The 23836-nt window shown below is 36.3% G+C and overlaps 1 protein-coding gene across 4 annotated transcripts; it reads right to left on the bottom strand.

Annotated features, from left to right (window-relative positions):
* LOC109224791 (eukaryotic translation initiation factor 4G) lies at positions 9061 to 17256 on the bottom strand. Of its 4 annotated transcripts, XM_019389344.1 has the most exons (12): positions 17038 to 17255; positions 16617 to 16848; positions 16379 to 16494; positions 16006 to 16173; positions 15758 to 15831; positions 15601 to 15657; positions 14807 to 15414; positions 14635 to 14713; positions 14085 to 14513; positions 10937 to 14013; positions 9659 to 9853; positions 9123 to 9565 (listed from the first exon to the last, which is right to left on the bottom strand). In XM_019389344.1, the coding sequence occupies exons 2-12, from the start codon at positions 16796 to 16798 to the stop codon at positions 9235 to 9237; spliced, it is 5316 nt and encodes a 1771-aa protein (XP_019244889.1). In that variant the 5' UTR covers positions 16799 to 16848; positions 17038 to 17255; the 3' UTR covers positions 9123 to 9234. The 4 variants fall into 4 exon arrangements, with proteins under 4 accessions (XP_019244863.1, XP_019244889.1, XP_019244881.1 ...); XM_019389318.1 differs by having other exon boundaries at positions 9061 to 9565; positions 14635 to 15414; XM_019389336.1 differs by having other exon boundaries at positions 14103 to 14513; positions 14635 to 15414; positions 17038 to 17256.

Raw genomic sequence — 23836 nt, 5'->3', positions numbered from 1 at the left:
ATATTATTTTATTCGGGGTATCTAGATGTATAAATGATAATTCATTCCATGTAACTTTTTCTCAACTGTTATCATCTCTCCCCATCATGTTAGAAAAACTAACTTGCTTCATCATCTTTGTGCGTTATGGTGTTAATCAAAACATATACCGCACATCAATAATAATAATAAGATGGAATTATTTGGTTCCTGACCCCGAACCACTTGTGAGGGGAGAATGTAACATACATTCGTATATAACCTATATCAAATTGATATAGATAACTTAGTTCTCATAAGCAATAGTTTAGTTATTAAGTGGAGGCACTCAATAAATCATTTTGCTAAACCAACTGTGATGTAAACCAGCTTATCAAGATAAACTATCTTGAATAGGAAATCTGGAAATTATGCTCGAAATTAAATTATTGAGCAAGTTACCTCGCACACACCGGCCAGGTTGCGGGTTAATAATAATTTCACATGTAACCATCTCATAGATGCATCTTATGTGGTATACATGGCGGGTGAATGGGCTCATATTCACCTTTGATATTTCCAGCATTGGGATTCAATCCCAATTTTAATTGGTCTATTAATTAATGAGAACAAGCAATGTAAGAGAATTCGTAAAGAACTTTCTAGTTCTTTAATATTTAACCATGTGAATTCTCTTTTATTTTTGCACATCATACTTGAATTAACATGGCTAAACCAATTATGTCAACTGGATAAATTATCAATATTGATAAACTTCATGTTTACACCATGATGTGTGCAATTATGAATAAACTCTAAGTTTATTATGATATGGAATTTTATATCAATAAATATCCACTTCATTGTGGTATTCTTTTGTTTATGTAGTACAAATTGGAGAATAAAGCGGGTAGCTTTTCACATACATATTACCCCGCTACAAGTTGTAGTAATAGAAGATATTAAATCTTTTCTTTATTTATAGTCTCAATATAATCAACCGCTTTCGCGTATACTTTGGAAACTGAATAAGTTTCTTTGAGACTTACTACAACACAATACCTTATTGGTAATTAATTGTGTTTCTCCAAAATAGTAATAATTGGCTCTTCCAGAGCTCTCAATTAATTTGTACTACCACAGATTCATCAACATCCATGTGGTGATATCTCTTTTAAAGAGAAAGTTATACCATTATGGTTATGGTCAAAATTATATACAAGATATATTTATTGCATTAATGTTATTCTTTAATAATCACATTACCAAAATATTTTGGCGTACAATAGGTACGTGACCAATGACCATTCATGCCATAATAATGACATGATTTTCTTAATCGTCTCAAACCTCCTTCTAGAGGTGAGTGTGGTATATTCACTACCACTAGCACGTTCATATTCTTCCTAGAATGAATATGTATTTATAAATCAGATGTTGTCACATTCACATCATGAATGGACCATAATCATCTATATGTGCTTTATAAAATCTCATGTCAAATCAATGACAAATATTACATTCACAAAGTGAAAGATTATTTTGAGAATCCTTATCATTCCCCTTATCACAATGATGACGATTATAATTTCGTCTATTGCCATGTCCACATCCATTGATACACTCATAGTAATAATTTTGTCTTCTTTCAGACTTATCACATACTGCTATCACATTCTCTTAAGGGAATGCGAATGGAGCAAATTCAATGGGACGTGTTTTCAATAGTTTGCCTACAATCATACATGAATTTCATCATGGCAAGGCATAGAAATTTTACCACTTCAGGTGGTTGTAATGTCTTACAAACTCCATTAGAGTTATAATCAAACTTTGTTGTCTTTGCTTGTATATAAAATCAAAGTACAGAATAAAAGAGAAAAATACGGTAAAATACTTACCTTAAATCCAAAATTTAATCATGAAGGAAGTTCATAGAACTATTGACAATCATTATGCTCAATCCCAAAGCTTCTACTCAATTGGTTAGAGTCTCGTGCTGATAACGTGTTATAAAACAATAAAAGAAGAACAAGAATATTGCAGAAAAAAGTAGGGAGAGAATTCTTATTGAATTTTGGGATGAATTACAATGGAATAGAACCCTCTATTTATAGGGAAAGGGTGACTTAGCCACCAAGCAATGAACCCTAGAATCTCTCTAAATATAGACATTCACCATAAATAAAATTCTATTTATAACATGCTGCTAATTGTATAGGCTTTGGGTTTTACCATTCTTTTGTATTATCACTATTCTCATTTTCTCGCAAGGTGATTATCTAAGAGCCCGTTTGGACAAAAAAAAAAGGGAAACTTACGCAAATGTCCCAAATAAATCTCAACTTACCAACCTCTAGCCATTAGTCATAGACTTACTAAAACTAGCCAACAATAATTGAAAAACCAAATAATAGGGTTCTTTCTCTCAAAGAATCACATGCAAAAATTACCTTCCATATTTTTAAGCGTGATTAGCAACACTAGATACAAGACGGAAAGGAAATTTCATGGATGAGGTAGTAAATAAGGTGATGAAATACAAAAATATATACAATATTCTAAAAATCTAAACAAAAAGGGAACTTTTTCCATGGGTATAGTTGAAATTCATTGAAAATATATAGATAAGTCAACATACAAAATTTGAGAAAGATTGGAGGTGATTTGGACTAGTTTTGTATCAAAAATCGTAATTAAATCGAGTTCAAAAAAGTCTTCTGCGACACATGTATCACGCATGTATCTCACACACAAGTATACATAGATATACATGTGATATACAATTGATACAAATATGATACATATATGATACACAGTGTGATACACATATCATTTTTTTCATGTTCAGTTTTTACTTCGAATTTTCAATTCAAACAACCTCAAAACTTAACCAAATCATCCCAAAACTGAGATTCAAGCTCCTTAAGTTGTGCCCAATCTATTCTAATAGCACCCACTCAAAACAAAGCAAAACATTTGATATTTTTTTGCTACAAATAGCTAATTGGCTAATTTGGCTAATATTAGTAATATTTTATCAATTGGCCAATTTTTGTAATGAGCTACTTATAAATGGACATAGCTGGTAATTTTCCTAAAAATTATTTTTTTCGAAATCAGTGTTTGTCCATAAAATATCCAATTTTCACTTGAAGATGAATTTTGGAATTTTTTTCGAAATTTTGGAAAACTCCAAAAAGCTGTTTTCCAAAATTCACTCATATCACTCACAAAAAATATCAAAAACAACCCAAAATTATATTCATGTCCAAACACAACTCTAATTTCCAAATACTATTTTCACTTGAAAAAAAAATTCACTTTTTTTTGGAATTTTACATTTCTTATGTCCAAACGCCTACTAAGTCCATATAATTGTAGTAAAATATCAATATCGCCCATTTCGTAATTCCCTTTGTATTCTACTATGGTTATTATCCCCGTAGCTATTTCGCATGTCCCAACACGAACTTCTCAATAAATCATTAAGTTCGCCAAAAATATAAAAGAAAAAGCCAAAAAAATATTTAATCCATGTGTAAACTTTAGAATTGATTTATGAAATGGGAAATGATATTAAAAACATGTAATGTCTCACACATTCTAAGGGCATCCAAAATGGTCTATAAAGGAACTAAGTTACTTCCACTCATTTTGTTAAAGATTTTCATTGGACGTACTCATTCTTTCACACAAAAATAAATAGTAATAAGTAGGACAATTCCTTAGGGAATAGTGAGACTCATGAGAGTAATCATAGTAATAGTGAATCAGCTCTTTGATTCCCTAATCAGCCAAAATCAATATTCCCTTAAAGTAAAGATATGATCATGAAAGCAGAAAATTTGTTAACAGCTCACAGTTGCAAGCACAAGACCTACATTTGGGGGGAATATTCATGCAAACGGAGTAATAGAACTTCTATTCATTTCAAAGAGTTTAAGTTCTATATATACGCTAATTACGGTGTAAAATTTTTTATACAATCTATGCTATAGATCATTAGGTTAAATTCAATACAACAACAACAACAGACTTAATGTAATACCACAAGTGAGATCTGAAAAGAATAATGTGTACGCATGTCTTACTTCTACCTTGTGAAGGTAGAAAGGTTGTTTTCGATAGACCATCGGATCAAATAACAGTGAAGCAACAAACTTTAACAACAACAACAAACAGCAAAGACACGACGTGTAATAACAAAGATCTAGAAATAAGAAATACAAGAATAGTACTAATACTACTTGTGAGAATGACAAAACATGTAATAATAATGATCTACGAACAAGAAAAAATAAAAATATTACTTAGGTAAAATTCGATAGTAAACATTAACTAGTATCATAGTATGGTACCTAACATGCTTCTATAACAAGTAAATTATATCGGTAGTATAAAAATTGACATCAACTGGCTGACATTGGCCAGGCAAAGGAAGGATACGTCGAATCAAGATTGGAAATGACAGGTTCTTGGCCTTGCACATTTTGACAAATCCTATGTTATATCGAAGAATACTATATTACGTATTTAATGTGGTAATTGGTAAAGGATGAAGAGCCCTTGTCTTGTGCCTACCTTTACGCAATACAATATCGTAGTTCAATATAATTTAAGTTTAAGGTTTTGGGATTCCAAAAAGGACTAGAAAATGTGTGATTCCATCTTGATTCTCTGTCCCTCTTGTCTCTCATGTTGCTGCTTTGGACTGCGTTTGAGTTCAGTGGAGAGGGTGGGTGAAGAAGATCTGATAGGATCTCCAATATTTCAGGAGTCACTCACTTATATTTTAGAATTTCAATTTAAGGAGGGACTACACTTATGTATCTAAGTGTGTCTCCAAACTCAAACCATTTGAAAATAAATTACATTGTAGCTGCCTTTTGATTAGGGGTGTACATAGGTTGGGTTGGTTCGGATTTTACAATTACCAAACCAAATCAATTGTGTAGGATTATTAAATCTAAAGACCAAACCAAACCAATAAAACTCGGGTTTTTCGCTCTCGTGTTTTCTCGGGTTTTTTTTCTGTAAAATCTTCGTAGAACAAATATATAAATTGTGCTCAAAATATTTCTTTAATCCTAGTAAGATACAACTATTAAAGTGTTTTCCAAGAAAATAATACAAACTATGAGATGTTTCATGGCATTATCCTAAAATATTCAACAATAAAATTATGTAATATAAATATTGCTAATTAAAAAGCCATAATAAAAATAAACATAATCTAAAAGTACTAAGTCATGATAAAATAAGTAGACTAATAAGGAAGTATTAATTACATGGCTAAACGCTAAAGAAAAAATAAAAATAGGTTATGCCTTTTTATCTAAATTATTGCATAACAAAAAATAGATATTCAATACATACCCGTTCGTAGTATTGAATTGAATGTCTTTTGTTAGCATTAGTATTGATTTGATTTTGGTTTAGGACTTTGTTAGCTTTATTTACTTTACTAACGTTTAATGGCTATAAAACTTATTGAACATTCAAAAGTTCCAAGTCCAACCTTGAATAATACCTTAAAAGATAGAATTATGAAATTTTTTAAGAAATATTTATAAATTACATCACAATAAGTATATTTATATATTAAATATATCTAAAATTTCTATATACGTAACGTCGGGTTGGTTTGGTTTTGGTTTAACTTTCTTTAGTTAAAACGAAACCAAAAAACAATTATGGTCGGGTTTTTTTTCAACATCAAACCAAATCATAGTCGAATTTTTTTTCTCGGTTTGACTCGGATTATCGGGTTGGCTCGGTTTGCCGGTTTCCTTTGTACACCCCTACTTTTTATATATCTCATAGTAGATAACTTTTGTGGATGGATACTCGGTTAGCAATAGTTATCTTTTACCAATAATATATTAAAAAAATTATACGGTCAGCATATAAAAGTTAAACTCATTTCTTATATATGCATAGTATATCCACTAAATAGAATATAATGTAAGGTTTGGGAATCTTACAGAAATGTACCAAATAAGTTTTAACTTACCAACCTCTAGTTATTAGCCATAAACCTATCAAAACTAGTCAAGCACATATAAAAATTAAAAATCCAAAGAAATAAGGTTATTTTTCTCCAAGAATCACACATAAAGATCTCCTTCCATATTTTTATGCGTGATCAGCAACATTACATGCAAGACGAAAAAAAAAAATTATGGATGAGGTCAAACAAGGTGATGAAATACAAATATATATATCCAAAAATCTAAGCAAAAAATGACATTTTTCAATGGGTATGGTTGAAATTCATTGAAAACATATATATGAATCAATATACAAATTTTGAGGAAGATTGGAGGTGATTTGGACCGATTTGGTATAAAAAATTCGTAGTTAAAATCGAGTTCAAAAAATTCTTCTGCGACACATGTATCGCATGTATCACACACACAGGTATACATGTGATACACATTTGATACAAAATATGATACATAAATGATACATGTGATACACATTTGATACAAAATATGATACATAAATGATACACATATCATTTATTTTCATGTTCCATCTTCTACTTCCAATTTTCAATTTAAACCACCTCAAAACTCTGCCAAATCATCCCAAAACTGATATTCAAACTCCTTAAGATGTACCCAACCTATTCTAATAACACACACTCAAAAGAAAGCAAAGATGTGACCTTTTTTTAGCTACAAATAGCTAATTGGCTAATATTAGTAATATTTAATGAATTGGCCAATTTTTGTAAAGCTACTTATAAATGGACATAGCTGGTAGTTTTCCATAAGATTTACCTTCTTCTTGATCTTTTTTTTTTTTTTTTTGGGTTTATTAAGTCTTATCTGTTAAAGTCCACCAGCTCGAGGCATGGATACAGAAACCCCAACTCCGTTAACTATTCCGCGAAAGTGAACAAATACCCGATTTTTGGGCCATCGTTTATGTTGTATTCCAAGTGGAAATGTCATTATGTAGCTACTTTTAAGTATGTTGTTTAAAATATATCTACAGTTTATAATGTATTTAAAGATTATCTGATTTCGCTCAAACTTTAGAAAACAGCATCCTAGAGTTTAAACCTCAAAGTTGTTATCACTTCAACATGCAACTACAAAATCAGGTTTGAAATTATTATCCCTTAAAAGTGCTACTTCGGAATCTGAGATCTTATAACTTCGAAGTGCAACTTATGAATCGGATCTGAAGTTTAGCTCTTCTTCTTCCTCTAACGTTTTGCACTTTAAACCAGGCATAACCTCCACAAATTACCAAAAATAGCTACTATGAGAGCAGTTCTTAAACCTCCATTAGACAGCTAGTTTCCTCCGCTAAAAGCTCCATGAAACAGCTATGAGAGCCACCCAAAACAGCCACCAAAGGACCACCTTTTTATCTCCAAAATCAGCCGAAACAGCCATCATAAAATCATCACTGCTTCCGCCATGTAAAAACTGCGACTTAGCCGTGCAAAGAAAAAGAAACGACAATGCAAACAAAGAGGAGCAACAGCACTGGGTCACCGGTCTTAACTCTGAAGCACTCTTAGCTAGCGTTTGGCCATAAATTTCCAAATTTATTTTGAAAATTTTGATTTGGGTGAAGTTTGATTTAAAGATGAAAATGTGTTTGGACATAAGTTTTCAAAATATATTTTACTTTTTTATTTTGAAAAAATATGAAACATGACTTATACCCCAAGTTCTAAAAACTATCACAAATACCCAACAGTACCTTTATCAATAACATTCATTATACTATCGCAAATCATAGTCCTGAACATAAATAAATTTGGTACAAAATTATTATTTTTTATAATGAACTACATAATATACTATCAGATGTAGCATCATTATAACAAAATAATAAATGGTGGACTCTTTTATAGAATATAAAAGTTTGGGACTATTTTTAAAAAATATAGTAATGATATTTTGGACCAAAAGCTGGTTTTGGGATTTGGGTTTTGGATTTTGAAAATTTGCCAAAATGTAGATAAAATCTATGGCCAAACATGTATTTACCAAAAAAAAATCCAAATATATTTTGGCAAAAACTATGCCAAACGGAACCTTACAATCGGGTATAAGTTAAATGGGGCGATCAAATTGGACGACCGGTGAAATGTGAAATTTTTACAAGCCGTTCAATGTTCTTTGGTTAAGAGCCCCCACCTTCCGTGATTATTGGAGTACAAATTTAGACTTGAAAATGCCAGAATTGGTCTGACCCATTCTAAGCTGTAAAAGGGATGTGGATCAGTTGACGTGAAGCTTCACCATACAACCAGTTAACCACAATTAAACCGCATAACCACATTTCTCCAAAAAGTTTTTAACTTCTATATACTGTTTACCTAAACAATCCAGCTAATCATTCACAAAAGTTGAATAGTAACCTGAAAAATAACGCAAGTTACCTACTTTATAGGTTAAGACACAGTTGTACTGTGAAACTTTTTCTAACATTACACCAATGTATATAAGACAGATCTTTTCCAAAACGCTCCCAAGAGTGGCCTGCATCTCTACATAACATGGGTCATAGTCTCATAGATCGAGCAACCAGGAGGCCTTTGACCCATAAACATTCTATAATGGGACCCTTAACTGAAATTGAATAGGCTAAACAAGTATCAGCTGTCCAAACGACTTGATATTACATGACCCAATAGTCTATTCTCCATTATCCACTTTAGCCAAACATAATAAGTATGCTTTACGGTTTACTGATCCATATTTGCAGCTTGCCTGCAAATGTTTTGTAGAATGGCAGAAGTCTTTTTTTTCCCTATTCATAAAAAAGCGAGTTTATAGAGAAAGGTCTAAAGCATATAAGAGTTGAGGGGACTGACTTTAACTTAGTTCTAAAGAAACTAATGTGATCTCCAATAAAAGATTAAGTTTTAAGGCTTACCCATGATACAACAACCCAACCCCCCCCCCCCCCCCTAAAAAAAAAAAAAAAATCTCCCTACTGAAGTACAAAACTAAGGAAAGCATATTACTTCCTCAACTTCAAGTGTGGCCCTTTCCAAGTTGTGTTCCTTCTCCGTAAGAAGTTCTTATTTTCTAAACTTGATAATGGTGGACACTGGAAGTGGCCAAGATATTAAACAAATTCGTTCACCCTATTGCTATTGCAGTTCCACAAAATAATGGGTACTAAAAACATTCAAGGATATAAACCCTTATATTAATCACCATTTAAATATATCTGCAAAATTAAAATGTGCCCTAAAAACTAGACATGAATCTCTACCAAGATACAATCCCTCCCTGTTACCTAAATAAATTTGTCTAGTTTCAATTGCTTGTTAGAACCTGGAGGCCGGAAGTTCTCTAGCCGCATTGTAGAACTTCTGCAGATTTCTGACACGACGGACTCACCTTTTTCTAGCTTGATTACCTCCAAAGCACTCCCAAGAACTTCAGCGGCAAGCCCTATTTCCACAAGGCGTCCTTCCTCTTCCCCACCTTTGTATATCAAATGCCCAATTTCATTAAATGGTAGCACATTTTCCAGTATGACCTTTGCAAAGATGCGACCAAGAAATTCTGCTGCTCTAGGGGCATCATTGACAGCGTCCTCCAAGGTAACCAGAACGGATTCAAACCTGACAGAATAAACACAAACATAAAGTTAACCAGAGACTTCAAGTGGTTTGAAGTTGTACTTGTGTTTTACAGGAAAATACACAGCTGCCTACCCTTTAACAAGCTGATCTTGACTTATTGTCACATCTTGAGATTTAGCTAGACTGATGAGAAGCTTTGCCAAATGATCCCTCTCCATATCCTTCCTCTCGAAAGAGTCAGTAACCCAAATTGAAATCATTGATGGATAGAAGTTGGGTGCATTCAGGTCTTTTACACACAAAGCAACCTCTTTCTCATCTTTCGCACTGAAATGAAAAGAGGCTCAAGTTAATTAATAATAAGCTGAATTAAGTCACAATATACTGCACAAAATTACGTACCAAAACAACGGGTGTAGAAACAATGCTACATTTATCGTTCACGACTAGGGTATTAGGAGAATCAACACTTGTTAAGATGACAAATACTAAAAGAGCTTATGTTTTTTAAGTATGAGATCTTAATTACCAGATATTATAAGTTTCAATTTCCCTATTAAAATAGGAGACAGAAAAGCTGGATAGTTAGAAGGTACATGTTCTCAAACAGTGAGCAGATTCTTATAATACACCAACTCTTAGTCAACAAAATACCGAAGTTCCTCGTGCGTCAAACTGCCAAGAAAGCACACCAACCCAAACTATGATCACAGCTTTTCTAAGTTGTCACCGCAAATGCTTTTGCAGATATCCTGAAAATCAATTGTCAAGCCTGAATTTCAAACTTAACCCTGCGCTCCTTTTTGGTTGGTGAACGGCTCTTTTAGGATTATCATGGTTTACAACATAAATAATGACTACTCAACATCAAACTACTTGAGGTTGGCAATTGAAAGAGGTCTTCCTCAAGATCTTTAATTGCCGAAACGTAAATATAAGCCCACACTTCCTAAAGGTTCAGAAGGTCATGATGATATCTTGAATAAGTCAGCTAAGTAAAAAGGGCAGCCGGTGCACAAAGCATCCCACATTCACGTAGAGTCGGGGGAAGGGCCGCACCCCGGGGTGTGATGTAGACAACCTAACCTAACACAAGCATTAGTGGCTGCTTCCATGGCTCGAACTCATGACCTATAGGTCACACGGAGACAACTTTACATTGCTCCAAGGCTCCCCTTCAAAATCTTCAGCTAAGTAAAAACAGTTCAAGAATGACACCCAGTGTTGAGCCAAAATCTTCAGCGTAACAGAAGCAACTTTCTGTAAACAGTTCTAGAATGATACTTATTTTAAGTAAATAAAAGAAACCACTCTAAGCTGGTCTCTGCACTGCACATGAGCCATAGCCGGACCAATACCAGTATAATGCAAGTAAATAATAATCAGGCAAAAAGTTAGTTAAGAAAGTACCTGTAGAATTCCTTGATAGCAGCCATAGACATTTCCCGCAGACGTTCTTCTGACCAAATCTTCTCAGAAGCAACATTCTGCGTGGAAGTTGGTCCTCCACTTCTCACAGGTGGTGAAGCAGGCCGAGAAGTATCAAATCCACGATCCCTACTCCCATAAGTCAAGTTCCTTTCTGGTGCACTTGCTTGATCATGTTGACTAGAAAATCGATCAGGCATATATTTGGGTGTAAGCTCCTCTCTTGAAACATAAGGGGGCCGTTCAGGCAAAGAACCATAGCCATTTTGGGCATGTGTCATCCTTCGAGAATCTCCAAAATTTGGCACGTTATCAGTGAATGGAATGCTTGGCGCGGCAGGTTGGCCCCTAGAAGACATTCCCTTTGCAAGACCACCTTGGGGCCCAAGTGTGATTGGATCATCACCAAGAGGCCTCTGTGTAAGGGGAAGTGATATTGTCCTATTATCGAAAGAATGTCTCTCATCCACCCGTACGTCCTGCATGCCAAAGCCACGGACCTGTGGAGACATAGGACGGAAACCACCCATCTGAGAGCCGGGAGAAGACAACATACTCCCTCTTGGAGCAAAATCCATTGGTTGACCCCTTCTAGTAGAACCTCCCAAACTAGGAGTACGAGCAAGCCTAGTAGTTTGTGCATGTCGTTCTTGGGCAGCATCCCTATGCACTTCCTCGATCTTCTTAGGCCCTTCAACTTTTCTCCTTTGCTGCCATTTGTTTTTTCTTAGATCAATTGAATCCTTCAACATAAACCTCACCCTAGAAGAAAGTTTCATGTTATTTGATAACTTTTCCATCCTATCGAAGTATGCATCCATATGTTCCTTTGCTTTGGCGTGATCTATCATATCCCCAATTGTACTCATCAACTTACACAAAGCTTCAATATTCTCCTCGTCAGGATTATGATAGTCACCTAACAACTTCTTGATGCACTCATGCATAATTCTCTCTGTCAACATTCTCTTCTTATAAAGTTCTCCGATCAGTCTGATATTCCCCAACATTCGTCGCCGTGCTTTGACTCTTTTTTCCTCCCTCTCCTCTGCTGACAGTTTTACTTCGCCTTCCTCGTTGGTCACATTAGCCTCTTGTTCTTCTCTTTCTCCTCTTTCAAACTCTTCCTGACATTTGTTCAGAAGTAACCTCTTAAAAGTGATTTTTTCATTGTCTACGCTCAGATCAGGCAACTCTGCCGCTAGGTGCTGACAGAAGTTGGCATACATCTCACAAAAAGTTGGTTCCATCAAAGCTTTATCAAATATCTGAGAAATTACACCATTGAGCGTCACAACATTGTCAATATTGACCTCTTTGACTTGCTGGAATAATTTTTCGAAGTTCTGGGGAGTTAGCTTATTTAAAATAGCTTTCAGCTGTCTCTGTTTGGCTTGTTCCTCGTCTGTTATTTTACCTACTTCATACTTTCTTTCAGCTTTGTGCATAATCTGTGCTGGTGTCTGAGGAGAAGGCATTAAACCTTTTTGGAAAGCAGTTCCACGTTGCCACCTATCAGCATCAACCCCATTTCTCTGGACTCCTCCATGAGGACCCATAGATTGCATTGGTCCAGACAGTATACCCCCGGCATACTGAATAGGCATCGGCGCTCGAGGGTGTCTCAAAACACCATAATTGCCACCTGGGCCAGGTCGAAATCCCATAGCATTTCCCCCATAAACAAGGTCCGGCTGTATATCTCGCCCAGGCATAAGAGGCCCAGTCACCTTAATCCATTTATCTCCATCCCCAATGCCACCTCCGCGGCGTTCACGATGTCCACTAGATGGCCTATCAAGAGCTCTTCCAGGACTAGGGCAAGGCTCACGGGAAACACTGATGTTCGCATTTATCAAAATATCAGCTATATCAGAAGGAACTTGAAAACCCTCAGGAATATCAATACATTGTTCTGCAAATTTAAGTAAGAAATCTCTTGAATATTTCTTGGTTGTCATACCATCACCATCTTCACCATCAACTTGCTTCCCGTGCTCTGGAGCAGCTTCTAGTTTAGGAGTAGATATATCTGCGGCATCCTCCCAGTCATCTGGCTCTGCTTTAACCTCACCAACCTTCTTAGTTGATGTAAGATCTTCCTGAGGCGCATCATCAGATAGAGGCTTCGAGTTATTCTTAGAAGTGATTTCGCCGGCTTCGACAGATGGAGCAAGTTCATCTTTTTTCTCTGGACCCTTGTAAGCCATATAGAGATCAGAAGTCGTGCCAGCAGCATCTGCTTTCTTGTACAAGTCTTTCTTTTTCTTCTTTCCCCTAGCCGCAGTAACCTTAGGCACATTGGAATCCACCAGAGATTTCTCCTTGACACCAGACGACGACTTAGCTACACCGGTATTATCAGTTTCAGTTTCTGTATTTTCATCTTCACACTTCGAAGTGGCCTCATCAGAATTTTTAACCAAATTAGAGGCAGATTCCTGACTTACTACAGCTGATCCTGTCACAGCAGCTTCTTCGGGGTCTGCAATATCTGATGCCTGATCATCTTGAGCTGAAAGACCTATTGCTGACGTGCAAGCCTCAGTATCTGTAAAATTCTGATTACAAGTGAATGATGTTATGCTATCAGCCATACTATCAACTCCAGTTGAACCGGCAGATGAATTTGTATCTTCCTCTCCAGTTTCCGGCCGACGGCTCTCAATGTTGGCATTTGTTGCTTTCTCCGGAGATCCCTCTTCGCTCAGGCCAGACACCTCAACAGATTTTACCAGAAGAGATCCAGAAGATGGCTTCGAGATATTATTCTCACCCTGTTCACCAACCTCCGGCAATGTTACTTCATATTTATCCCCAGTTTTAGGTACTGGCTCACCTGCATCCAGATTTCTGGAATCCAAAAGTTCGGGTGAAACTTCTTTTCCACTATCTCCAGTAATGCAGCTTTTCAATTCAACGGATTCTGAAGGAGAAAGATTTTCCCTACTGTTTCCCAGTGCAGCAGTGCCCAATGAAGCAGCAGTCTTGACCTCAACTGGTCCAGTTAGTGGACACTGGGATGGGGGACTTGAAACTGAGGTAGATTTCCCAAGAGCCTGTGAAACTTTCGGTCATAAGTAGGATCGAGCTAGTATAGTACATTCAAAGAAGTATGCAAATCAAATACCTTATCCTGCATAGTCACCTGTCCTCTTATTACTTGTTTTTTCTGTTGATCTTCAGTGGGTTCAAGGCCGCCAAGTGTTTCAGTTGTTGCATCTACGCTACTATCTGTAATTACAGATACTGAAGGCTCACTGGGAGCCTGAGAGGTCAATGATGATACACCAGCTGCTGGGCTCTGCTCTGAGATAGAATCAGCCACTTTAATAGATTGTATGTTTGCTACAGGCCTTGATGCAGATTTTGAAGCATTGCCAATCTTTGACTGTGTGGAGGAGCTCTGATGTAAAGTGTCCATGTCTTTTTGAGGGTGAGCTAAATCTCCTCCCGGAGGCTTCGAAAGTCTCACTTGATCTTTTCCAAAACCAGCTGAACTGACAGATGGTAATTGCTCTTTTTCTGGATGTGTTCCAGCAGCCGGTTTCACTGTCACCTAAAGTTGATTTGCATGAACAAGATAATATTATGTTGTGAGCATAATATACGACATTCAATTGTAAGCCAAAGAAAAATTAAGATAGAAAAGTCCACACAGGACTTGAGCTTTGACTAACCTGACTAAAAATCCTTGGTGGCTGAGAACTCTGAGGGTTATTGAGAGGGAGAGAACTTGGAGCTTGAAAGTAAACAGAACTGGAATTATAAGAATTAGGATAATAGTTAATAGGATGACCAGGAGGAAATGATGCAATAGGCTGTGATTGAGGTGGCATATTAGGATGTGACCTCGAACCAGGAGTCCCATCAAGCCTCAATTCTTCATGAGTTTCTGGATGAGTAATCTTCACAGTTTTACGTGCACCTAGATACTTTCCTGCCTGCTGTTGAGGAAACTGTGCCGGCATATTCATTCCCATGTTCCCCAACTGCGGAGGTAGTTGAGGTCCCATTCCTGATGAAAAATTCAGGCCCTGCCCCTGATGCATCATCCCTTGAGACTGCATTGGGTGGGGTTGAAGACCTGAGACATACATTGGCTGCTGCATAGGCGGAGTGCCAATCGGCAGATGCATCGGCATTGGCAATGATGTAGCAGACATGGAATGAGACGGAATTTGTGGCCCAGGGCCACCAAATTGAACAGGAACTTGTGGTGGCTGATGAAATGGAATTTGCATGTGCATTCCAGGCATGGGATGTGCAGAAGGCTTTTGAGTTTGGGTCACTGGAGGTGGAGCTGAAACTTGTACATCTCTTTTGGGCTTGGCGGCCACACCATGAGACTCGCCAGGATTAGACTGGTTCCGGGGTCCTGCATCCTTTCTTGGCATTGGCTGGTTGGACGTAGATGGAGTTGGCAATGAAGGTATAGCTCTTGAAGTGTCACTGCGAGCCTGCATATTAATGAAGGAGGAATCAGAGACATAAGCAACTTAGAAAGGTCGTGAATAGCTTGGTCCATGGGCAACAATAACATCACAATATTTCAACAATAACAAAGTGCTTAAATGACAAGCTCTGTAATCAGATCAGGTAGCAGTTATATTATAATCAGAGACAAAAGAAGATGAAACAAAAACCTGGGCTCTTTTCTGCTCATCCAAATTAGGTGGAGCTGAGCTCGTCCGTGCAGGTATCTATAAACATTGTAAAAGCATATCCCTCCATTATTAGGGCGAAAGTTTTCAAATTAACCAAAAAAAGAAAAATACCATCTATCGTGGAGTCTAGAGATACCTGCAGTACATTCATGACACCAGGACTTATGGATCCAAATTGAAGTGGAAATGACCTAGATGCATCTCCAGAAGCTAGAACATCAGAAAGTAATATCATTCAGTAGTTGGAAGTACAACTATAACAGAGATACAATACATAGGAAGTATCACCAATATTACTACACAGTACACACCAAACCACCACCACCACCACCCAAAAAAAACAAAAAGAGTACAAATAGACACATAAAAAGCCTAAGAAGATACCTTTTGCAGGAGTGACAGGTGCAGTCGACTCAGAGGTTGATGCAACAACATTAGAAGTTGGAGCTCTTGGCACTGCTCGGGTGATCTTCTGAGTTGAAGCATCAGTCTGCTTAACAGGAGCACCTGGAACAGGTGCATTCGCACTAGTAACAGGTACATCTGATGCACCTGCAACAATAAATTAACTGCATTACTTAACTTAGTGGAATTGAAGTAAAAAAAAAAAATACTAGTAATACATTCTGTTGCACCAAACTACACAGAGTCATCAAAGCAGTTGACTTTAAACCTATACAGACCATCATAGCCTTCAAAACAAACTACTTCACAACCCTAATACACATGCAAACAAAATTATAATCAATTGACATACCGTGCAATGCTTGTTGTTGGTGGTGATGAGCACCATTCTGATGAGAATCCGATCCAGCACTAGCACCACTTACCCTATGTTGCCCTCCTTGTGCATTATTATACTTCTTGTTGAAACTAACAGCACCAAACAAAAATGGAAATCTAAGAATCACCAATAAATACTGGGAGAAAAACCCTAGTTTTCTACAAAAATATCAAATTTCAGAGAATGACTCAGCAACAAACGGAAAACCCACCTTCTATTAGAAGATAGAGAGGGATTGGTGGTGGAAGAAACAGGAGGGGCGGCGCCGCTGCCACCGCCACCACCACCACTTCCTTTATTACCGCCGCGGTGCTGATTAAAGCTACCGGATCGGCCGGTTCTCCTGTACTGAGAAGACTCGCGAGTGTCAGCCCTTGATTGATTGTGGGACATAAATCCAGACCCTCAAAAACCGCTTTATTCTGTGTTTTTCCAATTTCTATCTACAATACAACAGATCCACCAATCAATTCAGCAAAAAAATCAAAACTTGCATAAAAAATCAATACTAAAATCGCTATAAGAAAATCACAGAAACACACTTCAATACAAAGCCAAATAATTGAGCTTTTCACCCAACTCACCAATCAACAAACCCTAGAAACAGTGATAGTCAGTTACACTAGTTTTACCTGAAAAGAAGAGTGGCGAAATTAGGGTTTCAATGAGAGTGGCGATTGGTGAGAACCATGACCACACTGCTAACGAAAAGGAAGGAGGAGAAGAAGAAGAAGAATGAGAGGAAAAGGAAAAGGGTGCGTGTTGTATTCTGAGCGTTTATGTGGGGTTTTTTTTTCCGGGCAAAGCGAAAAGTTTTATTAGAGAGAGAAACTACAGGGATTATTAAACACTTACGAATAAATGGGAAATTTATCTGATGGAAAAAAAGATGGAATATTTATATTTAAAAATTGTAGTATCTTTTTTCTTTTTTTAGTTCTTTTTGGTAATAAAACTTGATTGACCTAGGTTGGTTGGGACTTGGCAACAATCCCTACCACCTCCCAGAAAACATATGTACTCAAAAGTCACACAATTCAAATTATAAAATTTATCTTGTTTAAGCAAGTCACGCCACTAACTTATTCAAATTATAAAATTTATCTTGGTTAAGTAATAATAGAAAGAACACATAAATTAATCATGATTAAATGATAAAATTTAGGTAAAAGAATATGTAGCATCTATTAAGTTAGTTTTGACTGTGCAGAAAAATTTATCCTTATGTACATACACTAAAGCCCTAGGTCATTTGGTAGGAAAGTAAGCTATGCAAGAATTGATAATGTATGAATTGTTATACAAGAATTAAAAATATTAAATTTATAATGTATGGATTAGGAAGGAATAAATTGTAATGGAAGAATTATTTCTTATTAGATACTCGATCTATTGTATAACAAAAAACTAACATGTAGTAGTGTATAATTTATTTATTTATTTTTAGCAAAATTATTTACTATAGGAAAGTCAGTTTTGTCATTTTTTTTTGTAGTTTTCATCCACGTATTATTAATATATGTACTCGTATTCCACATAACTTTTTTGTGTGTGGAGTATTATTTATGCGAAAAAGCAAAATATGAACCAAACATTATATTAACAAGGCTATATGTGTAAGAGAAAACCAACATTATTTAAAAAAAAAAAACATAGTAAATTGTACCGGGAGATTATCTCTTCTTTTTTTCTTTTTTGCAACCAAGCGATACCTAAGTGCATGATATAGGTATTTTAAGTAAGTTTCTAACTTGATAATAGTTAATTGATATATATTCTTATATTAATTTATTATCTAATTATGGTCAGCTAACATAATTTGGTGTATCCAATAATAATGAGTGAAATTTTTTGGCGAAACTAATAAGTATCTTTTTCTCACAAAAATCGAACATATAGTAACTACTCATTAAATAGCACTTCTTTAATTGTTGTTTTTAGAAATATTTAATACACAAGTATTATATTTTGTAGTAATGTTTTACATATAAATTAAAAATACAATCTGTTTTTTCGTCATAAAAAATATGGTATCCAAATTTACAAAAAAAATATTTAATGCATAATGCATTGATGAGCCGATCCTACCAGTTTTCTGGTCTTTTTCTACCGGCACTGTGGAAAATGTCAAAGTGTGCGACCACAAATTATAGTTTGTCTTTCTAAACAGAAAAGAAAAAAAATTACAAAATTTTCTTTTCTTATTTGGTATATATGGATTGAAAATAGAAAAAAAAATTGATAAAACTTTAATTTTGGTCCTACTTTTTCTCTTAACGTCCCTTCTATATGTTGAGTTAAACACAATGTTTTACCTAATGATCCTTTCTTGTCCTTTTTTTTCATGATATGTGGTGAAGTTTTGAGTTTGAACTTCAAATATTGAGATTTTTTTCAAAATGAATAATTTACCTCCTTTCAACAATCTTACTTGATATGAATTTGAGTTATTCGGACCAATAAATTTCTCATATCAAATAATTAAATCGGAGCCAAAAAAATCATGGTACTTTTTGTTTTATACATAATTATAAATTTTTTCTATATTATCGTTGCGGTGTTGTTAAGTGTTTTAACTTATTATTGTTCTTGGAGATAATGCATAAAGACTCCATTCAACTTGTCATAGAAAATCATTTATACACCTAAACTTTACGGGTGTCCTAACACCCCACTATTGTTAAAACAATTGTATTTATTTACTCCCTCTTAAGCCCTGGCTGGCCGCGCGTCTTAGACAACACAATTGAGCGCATCTTTGCTCTCTTTTAATCGTTAAAAACACCCAAAATAAGAAAAGAAAAACAATTTAACTTCAATATAACCCCCAACCAACGGTAAAATCCATTCTTCCCTATTTTACCAAACCTAATCGAAGAACCCTATTTTTTTCTTCATCTAAATTCTGGCTAAATTGCCTCAAATTGCCTTTTGAAGTTTTGATCTTCGAAACCAAAGGTTAATCTTTCTCTGCATTAATAACCCTAATTTCTTTCTTTTATTATTTTTATGTCTTTCTCCTAAAATTCAATTTCTCTTGGTTAAACATTATAATGTGGCTGATGTTTCTAATTTTTTCGTCCGCAAATTATCTGACTTTGGTATCATATGTTTGTGTTGTAGTTGTTGCTAATGCCTTCAAAAGGCTTGAATGTGACAAGGCTTTGCACGAAAGAGGAAGAAATAAGTCAAGTGGAGAAATTCGATGCAACCATGGCTATGTGCTGCCTTTGTTAACAGCTTGGACCTATCGGAACCCAGAAAGAAGATATTGGGTTTGTTCATACTATGAGGTAAATAATAGTGAAAATTCTTCAATAATTGAGTTGTGAAAAATTATCATTAATTAATTTCCTTTGTTATTCATCTTAGGGTCCACGATCTTGTGATTTTTGGGTTTGGAAGAATTTCAAAATTGATCCTAGATCCAAATTTGTTATTCCAAACTGCTTGACAAAATGGGTGAACTTGAGACTGCATTAGAAGGCTTTGAAAATCTTATCAGGTCGAGGGCAACTTTAAAGGTTGAAAATACCACAGAAGGGGAGAAGATGAAGAAGATTGAGGCTCAAATTTCAAGTTGATATGAAGAAGATGAAAGAGAAGGAAAAGAAGTGGAAAAGCTAATTGTCTAGGTCCAAGGCTAGGGAAAATGTACTTTGGTTCATTATTTGGGGATGTGTATTATACTTGTTGCTTATAGGTATCCAGGAATATCATTGAAAGAAGATGCAATGAGGTTGTCATTTTGAATGTAATTTTGTCATCTCAGTATGAATGTAGTTGTTGCTTGTAGGTGTCATTTTGTATGTTTGAAATGGACCATTCATTTGAATGTAATGAACCTTTCAACGGAATGTAATAAAGTGTTGTTTTTATATTTTGAAGTGTGTAGGTGTGTTCTTGTTGTTTCTCTGTATGCCCAGAACTTGGCAATCAATCAAGCGTGTATCTTCATACATCTATTTTTAGTGTTTAATCACAACAATAGACACACAAGAGACTTAAATACGGCAGTTGCATAAACTGTATAAAAATATATTTTTTACTCTCATTGACCTAAAAGAAAAGACCTAATAACCAGTCACAAAACGAGATAACAAGACACCTATATCTCACTGTAGCAACAACTAAACAGACACCATAAGATAACAAAATGAGAAATGCAGTCTATAGCTGCCTAAAAATCCTTATCATAATACCGAATTGCAGTCTATAGTTGCCTAAGGTTTTATCATAATGTAGTCTATTGCAGTGCAGTCATCCACAAATTAGTATCTTGATCAATTGGGTGTTTTGCAGTGGTGCTTTCCTGGCTCAACTTAGTAGCCCTATACCTTGTTTGAATGAGTTTCTTACCTTTCAACCGTTGAAGCTGCATTGATGTCATAGCTTCTTTACCTTTCCATTTAACACCTCTGGTTGGTTGATGGCCTAGATCTCCAGTTACTTCTGTTGAAGACCTCACATTCTTAAAGTTTGTAGAGTACATACTAGGCTACCAAAATCCAACAGAAAATCAGAGAATGGATTCACCTAAATATGAGAGGTAGTGTTAGAACTTACATTTTGAATTTTGAAGCCACCTTGAGCGTGTAAAACTCTCATCCCAACCATCCTTGCCTGTTATATTGTTTTCTCATATCACCGCTAGTACCAACATCCTACATCAACCAATTAAAAGTAAGAATCTGTTAATAATTTAAAAAAGAGAAAGATGACATTAAAGGGAAGAAATTCACCTTTTCTTTAGAACCTTTTGGCCTATCCCTTCCTCTTCCAGTACTTTGCTTTGGAGGCTTTGAACTACCAATACTTGCAGGCACAGAACTTGTTGAAGTAGCGGCAGTATTACTTCCAGCAGCTTTATGACACCCCTTATGACCCTTGTTATGACAATAGCTACATGTCATTTTCACTCCATCTTTGAACAATTTTCCTGTCTTATTTTCACCGGGCTCTTTTATTCTAACCTTCTTTGGCCTGCCAGGAATCTTCTTAACATGAGGTGGTATAGTAGTTGGATTTTCTGACTCTGGCCACATATTCATATCCAAAACAGGCTGAACAAAGTAATTGTACATTTTCATATAAGTGGCATTACTGTACCAATGAGAAATATAGTTCAAAGGCTCCAGATTTTTATAATGTAGGCCAGCAACTGCATGAGCACATGGTATGCCTTTTAACATCCAAGCTCTGCAGGTGCATGTTTGACTATTGATGTCCATCTGATGTTTCACTTCACTTGCACCTGATCCTTGCTTCACTTCAAATCCAAACTCACCATTCCGAAAATATTACATTCCATTGATCTTTATGTGTTCTCTTCCAAGGCTTTCATGGCCATTGGTGAAAAATCAGTAATCCAAGTGTTTCCAAACTGTCAGGGTTGACCTATTTTGTTCATCATCTTCACCCTTATTTCTTCAAGCATTGTCACTATAGTCTTCTGCCTTGCTGCCAACATCCAAGCATTGGAAAATTCTACCATATTATTGTCAACACTGCCACACTTGCAGAATGTGTTGTAATGCACCTTGCTCCATCTTTCTATGTTGTAGTACAACAGTTCATCAACTATCTTATTATCCAATTTCCTCATTTCATCCAGATTTTTCTTCAACTCTCATTCATAGGTAAGCCTTGCACACCTCTAGAAGCAGTTCCTTCTCTCTATGCCCCTCTATTTCTTAGACCAGCTAGCTAGGATGTGCCTTGCACATATTCTATGCTCGGAATTTTGAAGTAGATCTGTTATAGCATTCTCAAGCCCCTGCAAAATGAACAATGATAGTTAGTTTTAAGTTAAATAGCAGTAGGAAAATAACAATAAACTACAAATGCTTACCTTTTGCATGTTTGTTATAATGGTCTGTCACGATCCCAAATTAACCCTGTCGTGATGGCGCCTATCGTGGTACTAGGCAAGCCGACACATTACCAAAACAAACGAGATTTTCATTTTCAAAACAATTTCCAAAGCTATTTAATATAAAACCTTCATAGGGAGTGTAAATCAAAACAAAAGTGCGGAAAGAAAGCCCGACATCGGGGTCTCACTAGTCATGAGCATCTACCAAGGACTGTCCGATAAATATTGAGACATATACGGTCTGGAAAACAAATAATAACAATCTATAGAAAGATAGGAGGGAGAAGAGCAGGGCTGCGATCGCCATGCAGCTACCTTGCTAACTCCAACAGATCTGCGACGAATGAAATCAACACTCACTAGCACGTCCAGCAACTCCTGGATCTGCACACAAGGTGCATGGAGTAATGTGAGTACGCTAACTCAGTAAGTAATAAAGGTAAATAAAGACTGAGCGGTAGGAAACACATGAAAATATACATCATGAAAACTCAGTAAGTACAACATGCTGTCAAATCAGTATATGAGTCAAATCATCTCGTTTAAAATCCAGTTTTCGATAAAAATCATTTGAAGATGCTTTTCAACAGTTTCAACAGAGGCTCAATGCAATTTGGAGTAAAAGTGATGAAAACCACAAACAACCCCTTGAGCAAAAACATAGTTCGTATACAGTCCCTCGGGCAACATGAATCATAAACCGCCCCTCGGGCAACATGAATCATAAACCGCCCCTCGGGCATAACATCACTCAGAATCAGCCCCTCGGAGCCTCATAGTCATTCGTAAACAGCTCATCGGGCACAACATGAATAAAGAACAGCCCCTCGAGCCCAACATAAATCAAGAATAGCCCCTCGAGCAAAACATCATAACACTCCCTCAGGGTACCCGCGCTCACCGGGGGTGTGCAGACTCCGGAGGGGCTCCTACAGCCCAAGCGCTATAACAAGCCACCTCGTGGCATAAATCAATCAGGCCCTCGGCCTCATAACAAGCAACCTCGTGGCATAAATCAATCAGGCCCTCGGCCTTACAAGATAATGAATCAGTAACAACATGTTGCGGCGTGCAGCCCAATTCCGTAAATATCCTCACAAAAATAGGACCTCGGCCTCACTCAGTCATAAACCTCTCAAGCCACTCAAGCTATCAGTAAAATAGGGTGCTCGGCCCAAAATATCGTTTTATGCATCAAAACGGAGTAATAAAGACTGACTTATGAAATCAGTAAAACATAGCATGACTGAGTACAGATCTTAAATCAAAACAGTGAGGAAATAATAAGAAAAGGCCCCTAAGGGTCCAAACAGCTTTGGAACGAGGCCCAAATATGGCATTCAACCCAAGTTGCTACGGGACAGACTAAGTCATAATCCCCAACGGTGTACGCCCGCACACTCATCATCTAGCATGTGCGTCACCTCAAAATAGTGAAACGACGTGAAATCCGAGGCTTCATACCCTCAAGACAAAATTTACAATCATTACTTACTTCAACCGGTCAAATCCCTACTCCGCGACGCCCTTGCCTCTGGATTCGGCCTCCAAATGTC

This window comes from Nicotiana attenuata, chromosome 1 (assembly GCF_001879085.1).
Source record: "Nicotiana attenuata strain UT chromosome 1, NIATTr2, whole genome shotgun sequence".
In the NCBI taxonomy this organism is placed as follows: domain Eukaryota; kingdom Viridiplantae; phylum Streptophyta; class Magnoliopsida; order Solanales; family Solanaceae; genus Nicotiana; species Nicotiana attenuata.
The sequence above is the reverse complement of the archived record's forward strand: the minus strand, read 5'-3'. Positions and strand labels throughout refer to the sequence as shown.